Source organism: Oncorhynchus gorbuscha, linkage group LG01 (genome assembly GCF_021184085.1).
Source record: "Oncorhynchus gorbuscha isolate QuinsamMale2020 ecotype Even-year linkage group LG01, OgorEven_v1.0, whole genome shotgun sequence".
Classification (NCBI taxonomy): Eukaryota; Metazoa; Chordata; class Actinopteri; order Salmoniformes; family Salmonidae; genus Oncorhynchus; species Oncorhynchus gorbuscha.
In genome coordinates, this window is record NC_060173.1 from 13,278,526 (window position 1) to 13,292,317 (window position 13,792).

Consider the following 13,792-nt stretch of genomic DNA (forward strand, 5'->3'; position numbering starts at 1 on the left):
GCCATACCTCCAAAAGGAAAGCCTAGTTTGCCTAAGAGGCTAGGAACAGCACAGTCTGGCGTTGCCATACCTCCAAAAGGAAAGCCTAGTTTGCTAAGAGGCTAGGAACAGCACAGTCTGGCGTTGCCATACCTCCAAAAGGAAAGCCTAGTTTGCTAAGAGGCTAGGAACAGCACAGTCTGGCGTTGCCATACCTCCAAAAGGAAAGCCTAAAAAAGGAAAACAGCACAGTCTTGCCAAGAAAAGGAAAGCCTAGTTTGCTAAGAGGCTAGGAACAGCACAGTCTGGCGTTGCCATACCTCCAAAAGGAAAGCCTCTGAGGCTAGGAACAGCACAGTCTGGCGTTGCCATACCTCCAAAAGGAAAGCCTAGTTTGCTAAGAGGCTAGGAACAGCACAGTCTGGCGTTGCCATACCTCCAAAAGGAAAGCCTAGTTTGCTAAGAGGCTAGGAACAGCACAGTCTGGCGTTGCCATACCTCCAAAAGGAAAGCCTAGTTTGCTAAGAGGCTAGGAACAGCACAGTCTGGCGTTGCCATACCTCCAAAAGGAAAGCCTAGTTTGCTAAGAGGCTAGGAACAGCATAATAACAATTGGGTGATAAGTGAACTTGAAAGTGTAATTGGTTATAATTACAGTTGTGGATTCAGTAATTCACCACCTTTTAACCAACAGTGAAAATGACACAATTTATATTTATTTAAATTTACTCAAATGATAAAGCTTGCAACGTCATAAACGTTTTTCCGGTTACATTGATCAATTGATTACTCTAAAATGTTAACCATTAAGACTGATCTCCTTTTTGAATGCAGACCTTTGAAATTGTACCAAGCAACGGCATTGAAAACAAAGAACATGGAATGGCCTTAGAGCAGCTCCCCAACTGGCAATACGCAGCCGAATTTGGTCTGTGGGTGATTAGGTCCCTGTGGGTGATTAAGTTTTCTGAAATATCTATTTACATATATATATGGTCCTTCTGTAGCTCAGTTGGTAGAGCATGGCGCTTGTAACGCCAGGGTAGTGGGTTCGTTTCCCGGGACCACCCATATGTAGAATGTATGCACACATGACTGTAAGTCGCTTTGGATAAAAGCGTCTGCTAAATGGCATATAAAAAAAAAATATATATATATATACACACAGTACCAGTCAAAAGTTTGGACACACCTACTCATTCAAGAATTTTCTTTATTTACATTTTTTCTTCATTGTGAAAGAATAGTGAGGACATCAAAACTAGTAAACAACACATATGGAACAATTTAGTAACCAAAAAAGTGTTAAACAAATCCAAATAGATTTTAGATTTTAGATTCTTCAAAGTAGCCACCCTTTGCCTTGATAACAGCTTTGCACACTCTTATTATTCTCTCAACCAGCTTCACCTGGAAGCGTTCCAGCAGTCTTGAAGGAGTTCCCACATATGCTGAGCACTTGTTGGCTGCTTTTTCTTCACTCTGCAGTCCAACTTCTCCCAAACAATATGAGGTCAGGTGACTGTGGAGACAAGGTAATCTGACGCAGCACTCCATCACTCTCATTCTTGATCAAATAGCCCTTACACAGACTGGAGGTGTGTTGGGTCATTATCCTGTCGAAAAACAAACGATAGTCCCACTAAGCGCAAACCAGATGGGATGGAGTATCGCTGCAGAATGCTGTGGTAGCCATGCTGGTTAAGTGTGCTTTGAATACTAAATAAATCACAGACAGTGTCACCAGCAAAGCAGCCCCACACCATCACACGTCCTCCTCCATGCTTCACGGTGGGAACCACACAGGCAGAAATCATCCGTTCACCTACTCTGCGTTTCACAAAAACACGGCGGTTGGAACCGAAATCTCAAATTTGGACTCATCAGACAAAAGGACAGATTTACACGGGTCTAATATCCATTGCTCGTGTTTCTTGGCCCAAGCAAGTATCCACGAAGGCCTGATTCATGCAGTGTCCGCTGAACAGTTCATGTTGAGATGTGTCTGTTACTTGAACTCTATGAGTGCATTTATTTGGGCTACAATCTGAGGTGCAGTTAACTCTAATTAACTTATTCTCTGCTGCAGAGGTAACTCTGAGTCTTCCTTTCCTGTGGTGGTCCTCATGAGAGCCAGTTTCCTCATAGTACTTGATGGTTTTTGCAACTGCACAGTTCTTGAAATTTTCCGGATTGACTGACATTCATGTCTTAATAAAGTAATGATGGACTGTCGTTTCTCTTTGCTTATTTGAGCTGTTCTTGCCATAATATGGACTTGGTATTTTACCAAATAGGGCTATCTTCTGTATACCACCCCTACCTTGTCACAACACAACTGATTGGCTCAAAGGCATTAAAGAAGGAAAGAAATTCCACAAATGAACTTTTAACAAGGCACACCTGTTAATTGAAATGCATTCCAGGTGACTACCTCATGAAGCTGGTTAAGATAAGGATAAGAGTGTGCAAAGCTGTCATCAAGGCAAAGGGTGGCTACTTTGAAGAATCTCAAAAATAAAATATATTTTGATTTGTTTAACACTTTTTTGGTTACATGATTCCATATGTGTTATTTCATAGAGTTGATGTCCTCACTATTATTCTAAAATGTAGAAAATAGTAAAAAATAATGAAAAGGCCTGGAATGAGTAGGTGTGTCCAAACTTTTGACTGGCACTGTATATATACAGTATATATATATATATATATATACAGATTTTAGTACGGTATATATATATACAGTATATACTGTACGGAAATCTGTTTAAAAGTATTTTCACACATAATAGGGAGATACTGCATATGTGGTCGTATACAAGATTTGAAATTATTATGTTTTAGTCAATGCTATACCCATCTGTTTGGGTTCTTGCAGTCAATTTGCATTCTTCAAATGATTTGAAATTATGTTCTGGCCCCCTGACCATCCACTTAAGAAAAAACCTTCCCGAGGCTGAATCTAGTTGATGATCCCTGTCTTATTGCCTACCCAAATGAAACCACACATTTTATAAATATCACTGTAGTTTTTCAAGTGACCATGATTTTGAAGTGAGACAGGGACAACTGTATGCTATTCAAATCAGTAATAGGCTAGTCTATAGGCTACACAAAATGTAAATATAAATGTACTTGTTCTGTACTTGAACTTTGATTCCATATACCAGACCCGTATTCTTTTGTTGTTGTTGTTTTTACATATAGCGATGAGAGAATAAAACAATAGCTTACCACTTACCTAGAGAGATTGGAGCCGGGGGAACGCGACTTTTCCTTCTCTCCTCCCCTAGCCTACGTCTTCACCTTCGTTTGGAGTGAAACCAAAAACTGCCAAAACTTTGAAGGCTTCGTGGACTGGGTAAACCGATTATAATGTCATTTTTCTCTCTGTTTTAAGTATCGTTTTCTGAAATGGAACGTGGTGTATGCGCAACATCTGCTGAGCTCGCGCGCCCCGGGTATCGCAGGGAATGATGGGGTTTGGAAACAGGCGGCTGATAAACCGAGCAGAATGGAGTGGAGGAGAGGGGGAGCAGAGAGAGAGAGAGAGAGAGAGAGAGAGAGGGCTTCACGATGGAGGAGGGGTCGTTATTGCACCTGTCTTAACACCACAGCTAAACTACAGTATGGACCCCAGGGGGAAATATTTCCCCTAATTACTCTGTTTTGTAATAGTTATATTCCCACATATGTTGTTTTACACACAGACGAATAAAACAACATCATTAGATATTTACCAGGAACCTGCTGGGAATAGTATTAAGTGTAATAAGATTTAAGTGTAATAAATGATAATGAATATTACCTGTAACTTTATCTTTTCAACTCAAATCAATACAAATACAGCCTTATTACTTAGTCTAAGCCTATAACATAGTTGTAAACAATGGTCAATATTTAAGAGTGATGCTTGAACACATGCTTGAACACATGAAGAGAATTCTCCGTAACCATATATTTTTTAAATCTACAGTATAAGATTCTAAATATTGAAAACAACATTCTAATCATATACAGCATAGAACTACATACAGTATAATTTTATTTTAATGGGGATCAACCATTGATATGTAGACTACTGTACACCCTACCTGATTGGAAAGGTGTCATCTTCCGTAGCCTACATCCGCCTCTGTGGTCCCTTTCTCTTCCTGTTTGATTCCTTCCTTCCTTCCTGTGAGAGAGATGTGGTCGGGGGAAAATAAATCACCCCCCCATCCCTGATACCTCCACCTTAATTTATCTTTAACTTCTCTACCCAGCCTGGAGAGGAGAGGCGAGACAGAAGTGGGTCAGAGGCTGCTGGGCTGGCTGGCTGCAGAACTAAGTTTGGCATCATAACCTTATGTTACAGTAGCTCGCTCCATGAGAAATCACAATCACTCACAGAGCAAGAAGTAAGAAGTAAGCCTGAAGTAAGCCTGAAGTAAGCCTGAAGTAAGCCTGAAGTAAGCCTGAAGTAAGCCTGAAGTAAGCCTGGGTTGTATTATAACCAAGCATACAGGTGGAGGAAGTTCATGTCTGTCTGACAAATAGCTACATATGTTGCTCCCCCATTCTTCTATTGTGTCTGAATTGTTTGGTCAGTTGTGCCCATAATCACGACATTGTGGCCCTTGTCTACCACAAATATATATAGAAGTCAATGGATTTGTCAAGAGATATTAGGGTACAGAAGCCCATTCTTTACAAAACCTAACTGTTATTTATTCAAAAAGTACATGGTACCTCTACAGTAATAACAAATTCATTGCATTTTTGTAGTGTGAAATGTGAAATGAGGTGCAGTAATTTACAGGGTGGGATTAGTCTAATTTGTTATTTTCTCTTTCAGACAGTTTGCTAGACCAATCAAACAATTTACATAACAGTCAAATAAAATGTTATTGGTCCCATACACATATTTAGCAGATGTTATTGTGGGTATAGTAAAATGCTGTTTCCAACACAGAATGGCAAATGTATTCATGTGTATAAATTAAAAATCTCTGTGGTGAAGTGCAAATCCACTGTAGTGCACTACTTTTGACGCTGCTCAAAAGTAGTGCACTAAGCTACTGTCGAAAGTGGTGCACTATACAGGGAACATGATTTCAGAAGTAACCCAAGTCAGATAATCAAGTTGCTCTCGTGTTCCCTGGACAGTAATACTGCAATCTCCCTCTGATTGGTACCACGTGAAGAAGCAGACGAGACACCCCCATTCCCCTTTCAGCAGGAAATATAGCATGTAGCAGAGTAAAGGGTCCATGGTACATACCGCCTCTGTCCTAGATTGCAATTGCATGTCTTATTCTCATATTGGGAGGATGGAGACGACAGTGCATGTCTACACTGCTACTACATTTGGCTGTGGCTCCAAATATGATCTAACCTGTAGTACAGATGAAATAATATTCTCTGTATGTTGATGTATCTGTTGCCTGCAACAGATTTGACTGTGTTTGTCATCATATAGCTAATGTGCAAACAACACCAAAGAGCTTATTGAACGGGTCGGAGCGAGTGACTTCACCGCCCTGAAAAGACTCACTTCTGCCACCCAGTGGGCGTTGCATCACATTACAGTATATTTCAACTGAAACCTCATCTACATCAAACTAAACATCAAACCCAAACCACTTCATTTGATGTGTAGCTGTAATGTAAATGTATGGAGTCCACTCAGATAATAATGGAAGTATATTAGCATTTTTGTTCTATGTTTGAAAAAGCTTTCAACAGAAAATGTCAAATGTCATATGTGTAAATAATATATAAGCATATCCCAGAATGTCTAATTAGTGGAATGGAAATGCAGTTACTCTGCATGCCCTGTGACATCTATTAACACTGTAGACTTGTGATTATGCAAAATTGTCCTGGAAGAAGTCATTTTTGTCAAACTACTTTTAATGAACCTGATTATATTACATTTCATAAGGTCACATAAGCAACTGCACAGGGAAGTCAAAAGGTAGAATTCATTTATTTAGCAATATCAAATCAAATCAATTTTTATTGGTCACATACACGTGTTTAGCAGATGTTATTGCGGGTGTTGCGAAATGCTTGTAAATATCCTGATAGTCCGATGACCCATAATACAGATTGCACAAACAGTAAACAAATACAATGGGTCGTTTGTGGGGATTAGAGACACATGAGAAAAACAGAGAGCCAAGATTTTAGGGCAGGAAGAGAGTCGAGATAGGAGGAGAGGGTAATTTAGAAGCACTTCCTGTGGACGATTGATGGTCCGGCCTCCTCATACTCGTCTTTGCTGATCCACATGGCCTGGAAGGTGGACAGGGAGGCCAGGATGGAGCCGCCGATCCACACTGAGTATTTACGCTCAGGGGGGGCAATCATCTACAGGGAGCGACAGTCAGCGGTTTGGACCGAGTCAAGTTGGGTTTTTATGCAAAGTCACGTGTCTATACTAATCAAACTTCACCAAGGGTACTATGAAACCTTTTCCTCAAAGTATTTTCAGGTTCATCACTGTTAAATAATTGACTCACAGTAATTGGATGGTGGTAAGGTTAGCTGGATGTAATTATCAAAGAGAATAAGATGCATATATTATACATACCTTGATTTTCATAGTGCTGGGGGCCAGGGCTGTGATTTCCTTCTGCATGCGGTCACCGATACCAGGGTACATGGTGGTACCGCCAGACAAGACGTTGTTGGCGTACAGGTCCTTACGGATGTCAATGTCGCACTTCATGATGCCGTTGTATGTGGTCTCATGGATACCAGCAGACTCCATACCTATGGGGATAACAAATAACAGTCTTTACACCCATATTCTGAACTGCATACCTATGGGGATAACAGTCTTTACACCCATATTCTGAACTGCATACCTATGGGGATAACAGTCTTTACACCCATATTCTGAACTGCATACCTATGGGGATAACAGTCTTTACACCCATATTCTGAACTGAATACCTATGGGGATAACAGTCTTTACACCCATATTCTGAACTGAATACCTAATATAATGGGGATAACAGTCTTTACACCCATATTCTGAACTGAATACCTATGGGGATAACAGTCTTTACACCCATATTCTGAACTGAATACCTATGGGGATAACAGTCTTTACACCCATATTCTGAACTGCATACCTATGGGGATAACAGTCTTTACACCCATATTCTGAACTGCATACCTATGGGGATAACAGTCTTTACACCCATATTCTGAACTGCATACCTATGGGGATAACAGTCTTTACACCCATATTCTGAACTGCATACCTATGGGGATAACAGTCTTTACACCCATATTCTGAACTGCATACCTATGGGGATAACAGTCTTTACACCCATATTCTGAACTGCATACCTATGGGGATAACAGTCTTTACACCCATATTCTGAACTGCATACCTATGGGGATAACAGTCTTTACACCCATATTCTGAACTGCATACCTATGGGGATAACAGTCTTTACACCCATATTCTGAACTGCATACCTATTCTGGGGATAACAGTCTTTACACCCATATTCTGAACTGCATACCTATGGGGATAACAGTTTACACCCATATTCTGAACTGCACACCCATATTCTGAACTGCATACCTATGGGGATAACAGTCTTTACACCCATATTCTGAACTGCATACCTATGGGGATAACAGTCTTTACACCCATATTCTGAACTGCATACCTATGGGGATAACAGTCTTTACACCCATATTCTGAACTGAATACCTATGGGGATAACAGTCTTTACACCCATATTCTGAACTGCATACCTATGGGGATAACAGTCTTTACACCCATATTCTGAACTGCATACCTATGGGGATAACAGTCTTTACACCCATATTCTGAACTGCATACCTATGGGGATAACAGTCTTTACACCCATATTCTGAACTGAATACCTAATATAATGGGGATAACAGTCTTTACACCCATATTCTGAACTGAATACCTATGGGGATAACAGTCTTTACACCCATATTCTGAACTGAATACCTATGGGGATAACAGTCTTTACACCCATATTCTGAACTGCATACCTATGGGGATAACAGTCTTTACACCCATATTCTGAACTGCATACCTATGGGGATAACAGTCTTTACACCCATATTCTGAACTGCATACCTATGGGGATAACAGTCTTTACACCCATATTCTGAACTGCATACCTATGGGGATAACAGTCTTTACACCCATATTCTGAACTGCATACCTATGGGGATAACAGTCTTTATATTCTGAACTGCATACCTATGGGGATAACAGTCTTTACACCCATATTCTGAACTGCATACCTATGGGGATAACAGTCTTTACACCCATATTCTGAACTGCATACCTATGGGGATAACAGTCTTTACACCCATATTCTATGAACTGCATACCTATGGGGATAACAGTCTTTACACCCATATTCTGAACTGAATACCTATGGGGATAACAGTCTTTACACCCATATTCTGAACTGCATACCTATGGGGATAACAGTCTTTACACCCATATTCTGAACTGCATACCTATGGGGATAACAGTGGAATACCTATGGATAACAGTCTTTACACCCATATTCTGAACTGCATACCTATGGGGATAACAGTCTTTACACCCATATTCTGAACTGCATACCTATGGGGATAACAGTCTTTACACCCATATTCTGAACTGAATACCTATATAACAGTCTTTACACCCATATTCTGGGGGGATAACAGTCTTTACACCCATATTCTGAACTGCATACCTATGGGGATAACAGTCTTTACACCCATATTCTGAACTGCATACCTATGGGGATAACAGTCTTTACACCCATATTCTGAACTGCATACCTATGGGGATAACAGTCTTGGGCAAGAGAATAAAGGAACAGAGCAATGGATTCTGAGCCTTGTCATGTGTAGTGAAGCCTCCGTTGGAAAAGAGAGGATCAAACCAAACCACAAACTTCATAGTCAAGATATAATAGACAATGAAATATGGACACACAGAGTACTCTCGGGAGAATTATATCAATAAATATCCTTCATGAATGATCCATATGGTGACTTTTACTTCCTCTTATCCTGCATGATCTTAAATACATTACTTGTGCTACAGCACAGAATATCTAGCCTGGTCCCAGATCTATTTGTGTTGTCTTCAGACAAACTGATCTGGGACCAGGCTATAGAACATTGTGTTGTTGTAAGAATTTGTACTGACCGATGAAGGAGGGCTGGAAGAGGGTCTCTGGGCAACGGAACCTCTCGTTACCGATGGTGATGACCTGTCCGTCGGGCAACTCGTAGGACTTCTCCAGAGAGGAGGAGGAGGCAGCGGTGGCCATCTCATTCTCAAAGTCCAGAGCCACGTAGCACAGCTTCTCCTTGATGTCACGCACGATCTCTCTCTCGGCTGTGGGATTCAAATATAGCATGGAGTTTGTGAGATCATGTTGCCAACCGTGGACAGGCATAAAGGAAGAAACGGTAACTGTAGAGGGGGACCTTAACCTATGTGTCAAATCTAACTACACTGATCAGGCTCTTCTACAGGCACAGTCACTACACTAGGAAAATAATGAAGGATTGCAGTATCTCTATTTTGCCAATAGGATACACTGTAAGATAATGAGAGATCAACAAAGGTGACAAGATGCAATTAAACAAAAAAATCAGGTGTTGACACATCATATAAACTGGGTGAAAGGTGTCATTTTTTATGATACTGTTAGAAGGTACAAAATAAACATTTCTGTCAATATTGATATAGTTGTAGATGAGTGTGGTTGTATCTAAAAAGGTCTCCATGGTTACCGGTGGTAACGAAAGAGTATCCTCTCTCAGTGAGGATCTTCATCAGATAATCAGTCAGGTCTCTGCCAGCCAAGTCCAGTCTCATGATGGCGTGGGGCAAGGCGTAACCCTCATACACGGGCACGTTGTGGGTCACACCATCACCAGCGTCCAGCACAATACCTGCACAGGTGAGACACATTAGTACAAACACACTGACGAGCATCATAGTGGTCAATGCCAGGGTTGTGGGTTTTTCATTCCTGCTGGTGCCAAACATTCTAAAAATGTATGCATTCGCTGTACCGTACGTCACTTATTGGGTTTTGGGTTAGGAGGCGCACTCACCTGTTGTACGACCAGAGGCATACAGAGACAGCACAGCCTGGATGGCCACATACATAGCTGGCACATTGAAGGTCTCAAACATGATCTGTCAGGAAGAAAACCCCACGGTTTTAGAAAACAGGCTCATAAATCCATTATTTGGCAATGCACCTAATAATAATATAAAGCAAATATAAGAACATCATCAATCAACATTAGTTGTGATGTAATGCTAAACAGCATAAGATTGCCAGCCAGGTAAATGGATTAATTAAGGCAGGTGACCCACCTGGGTCATCTTCTCCCTGTTGGCCTTGGGGTTGAGGGGGGCCTCAGTTAGCAGGACGGGGTGCTCTTCAGGGGCCACACGCAGCTCATTGTAGAAGGTGTGATGCCAGATCTTCTCCATGTCATCCCAGTTAGTGATGATGCCGTGCTCAATGGGGTACTTGAGGGTCAGGATACCTCTCTTGCTCTGGGCCTCGTCTCCTACATAGGAGTCCTTCTGACCCATACCCACCATCACACCCTGCAGGGGAAGAGAGAGACAGGCAAGGCTCATTCATATGTACAGTAGGTACAGGTCACAGCTGGGAGGACAGGTTTGTGGTAATGACTGGAGTGGAATCAGTGGAATGGTATTAAATACATCAAACACATGGTCTCCAGGTGTTTGATGCCATTCCGTTTACTCCGTTCCGGCCATTATTATGAGCCGTTCTGCCCTCAGCAGCCTCCTATGGTCCAGATGTGAACGTGAACAGCAACAGACACATATTGATCTGCAAATGACACACGGCCTGGTTTCCCAGACCCAGATTAAACCTACTAAACTAAAACAGTATGCTCAATAGAGAATCTCCATTGAAAGTTTTTTTTTTTTTTTGGTCCAGGTCTAGGCTTCATCTGGATTCAGGAAACTTGTCCGTACTGTAGTCTGAGTGCCAGTCTGGTTGTGCCATCATGCCAACTCCTTTTCACTCATCGTCATGCCATGTTTGGCTTGGCAATGACAGCAATGTAGTTGGCAAGAGCACAAACAGATCTGAGCCCAGGTTAGTCATACTGTAGGAGCAATGACCGACTAACAATAGTGTTGCGGCTCTATTTCAGGAATGACCCCTCTGATTGACATGGAAGGGTAGTAGAGGAGAGTAAGATGGGGTCTGACCTGATGACGGGGGCGCCCCACAATAGAGGGGAACACTGCCCTGGGGGCATCGTCACCGGCAAAGCCAGCCTTCACCAGTCCTGAGCCGTTGTCGCATACCAAGGCTGTTGTCTCTTCCTCGTCACACATGGTTGTGTCCGGTTACTGTAGGCCTACACACACACACACACACACACACACACACACACACACACACACACACACACACACACACACACACACACACACACACACACACACACACACACACACACACACACACACACACACACACACACACACACGCACACACACACAGACACTGACACAGACACACACACACACACCAAACAGACCAGTTGTCAGGTGTGTCAGAGTGCAATGTGTTTCACACATGGCATATGGTATTAACAAAACAAGGTATTACTGCATTAAAGAGTATACTTTTTAGCCAGTAGTTCTGAAAGTAGCGCTCATGAGAGGTCCCTGAAAATTGCATACTACGTCACATATGTGCAGATATGTGCACCATGTCATTGCTCTCTCGCGCTCTCTCTCTCTCTCTTGTGTGCGTGCATGATGAGACTCTTGCTAGCTGTCACTCAAGTGGCGAGGGACTGAAGCTCATTGGTTTAAATTGAATTACTAGGTCGCTGGCTCACATGGGGGGAAATGGAGGGAAAATGGAGAAGCACAGCTTCCAGAAAAACAGTCGCTTTCAAACTAGGGATTTTGTGGCTAATTGATGTAAAACATTAATTCTGCTCATAGATTATGCATGTATGAACAACACATTGACACATCCAGCCCAAAGTGAGAGGTTTAAAAAAGGCTTAATAGTTGCCAATGTCCCGGAGCATGTCTTTAACAGTAGCTGCCCTTCCCACTGTGGTCTCATTCTGTAGCAGTGTCTCTGTCTGTCTGTCTGTCTGTCTGTCTGTCTGTCTGTCTGTCTGTCTGTCTGTCTGTCTGTCTGTCTGTCTGTCTGTCTGTCTGTCTGTCTGTCTGTCTGTCTGTCTGTCTGTCTGTCTGTCTGTCTGTCTGTCTGTCTGTCTGTCTGTCTGTCTGTCTGTCTGTCTGTCTGTCTGTCTGTCTGTCTGTCTGTCTGTCTGTCTGTCTGTCTGTCTGTCTGTCTGTCTGTCTGTCTGTCTGTCTGTCTGTCTGTCTGTCTGTCTGTCTGTTCATATGCCATGCTGGACCCATAATTCACTTTTAGTTGACTGACCAATGATTTGATTGACTAAACTGTTATGTTATTGTAATGTACAATACAGAGGACAGTGTTACATTTTAATCGCTTTAAGTGCTTAAAAGGTATTTCTGTGTTGGTCCGAACCAACAGCCTAAAACAAAGTCAAAAGAAGTTCTTAAAAATCTATTAAAGCAAGGACTTGTATTGCATTTCCTATCCACATTAGCCATGTGGTTGTGAGATTACTTATATATCAACATAATCTGTCTGAAAATACTTCAATGGCTCTTTTTCTCTCATATTTGGTATTTGGCATTTTATTAATAAGATCCCCAGTAGCTGTTGCAAAAGCAGCAGCTACTCTTCCTGGGGTCCACACATGCCTGTAACCTACTGTGTGTTCTGTGTTTAAGTATAAATGATACATATAGATTACATAGTCATGTGTGGTAATTATGATAAAGCCACTGATCGTGAGTTGCTTTGGATGAGAGAATAGTGTCTGCCAAATGACTCGCGTAAATGTAATACTATGAGATAAATTACTATTACGGTAATCCCATAATCCCATTGAAACAGAGAATTGCATGTGTGCAGGACTTACCCTGGAGAGCTGGACAGGAGGTGATGTGTTACAGTCCCTTGAAAGAGAGAGAGACGAGAGGAGAGTGCGCCTGGCTCACCTGCTCTCTGAATTTAAATAGGAATACGCAGGACCCATGCCATCACATACCTTCAAAACCTCAGGCCTTTTTAGGAGACATTGTCACCCTTACAAACCAATGCGGAACTTAAAAGCACAAACACACACACATACATGCACACACACACACACACACACACACACACACACACACACACACACACACACACACACACACACACACACACACACACACACACACACACACACACACACACACACACACACACACACACACACACACACACACACACACACACACACACACACACACACACACACACACACACACACACACACACACGTGCACACACTCACTCAAGAGTCTTATTTGGCCTCTGATAATTTATAGCTGGTTGGCGGAGCCCTGGTCTATAGTTGGACAACTGGAAGACAGGTTGATGATGCATCTGCAGAGAAAGGCATGTTGGAGGCCACTATAAATAAGGTCTGGTGCATCAGTCATAATGGAGATATGGCCCTTTGTCTGTCTGTCTGTCTGTATTTCAGACAGTGTTACAGACAACCAACCAGAGACTAGTGACAACGCAAAGCCTTTATGGAACCCCGCCAGGCCTTCAAAGGACGTTTCAGAGACTCAGTAGCAATGGGAGTGGACAATAGTCATATAAAGACATACAATGACAAGACTGTTTTAACCAATATAAATGTA

The 13,792-nt window shown here is 42.0% G+C and overlaps 1 protein-coding gene and 1 long non-coding RNA gene across 4 annotated transcripts; both read right to left on the reverse strand.

The window, feature by feature from the left end:
* Window positions 1-5,931: 5,931 nt before the first annotated feature.
* Window positions 5,932-13,175, reverse strand: LOC124033262 (actin, alpha cardiac muscle 1-like). Its single transcript, XM_046345245.1, has 8 exons — window positions 13,021-13,175; window positions 11,246-11,397; window positions 10,364-10,603; window positions 10,096-10,180; window positions 9,769-9,930; window positions 9,176-9,367; window positions 6,557-6,738; window positions 5,932-6,333 (listed from the first exon to the last, which is right to left on the reverse strand). Exons 2-8 carry the CDS (start codon window positions 11,372-11,374, stop codon window positions 6,190-6,192), a joined length of 1,134 nt encoding a protein of 377 aa, XP_046201201.1. The 5' UTR covers window positions 11,375-11,397; window positions 13,021-13,175; the 3' UTR covers window positions 5,932-6,189.
* LOC124033269 lies at window positions 6,746-8,344 on the reverse strand. 3 transcript variants are annotated; one of them, XR_006838354.1, is made up of 3 exons: window positions 8,313-8,344; window positions 7,565-8,186; window positions 6,746-7,455 (listed from the first exon to the last, which is right to left on the reverse strand). It is a non-coding gene; the product is annotated as an uncharacterized LOC124033269 (long non-coding RNA). The 3 variants fall into 3 exon arrangements; XR_006838352.1 differs by having other exon boundaries at window positions 8,225-8,338; XR_006838353.1 differs by lacking the exon at window positions 8,313-8,344 and adding an exon at window positions 8,269-8,311.
* Window positions 13,176-13,792: the final 617 nt, after the last annotated feature.

Bases quoted from the DNA above. Each gene is read 5' to 3' on its own strand.
- LOC124033262 (XM_046345245.1), bottom strand. From the start codon at position 11,374: ATGTGTGACGAGGAAGAGACAACAGCCTTGGTATGCGACAACGGCTCA. The intron at 9,931-10,095 runs GTGAGTGCGCCT...TCACCTGTGCAG, and splicing joins TGCCTCTGGTCGTACAACAG to GTATTGTGCTGGACGCTGGT. The intron at 6,739-9,175 runs GTCAGTACAAAT...TTATCCCCATAG, and splicing joins CTTCCAGCCCTCCTTCATCG to GTATGGAGTCTGCTGGTATC.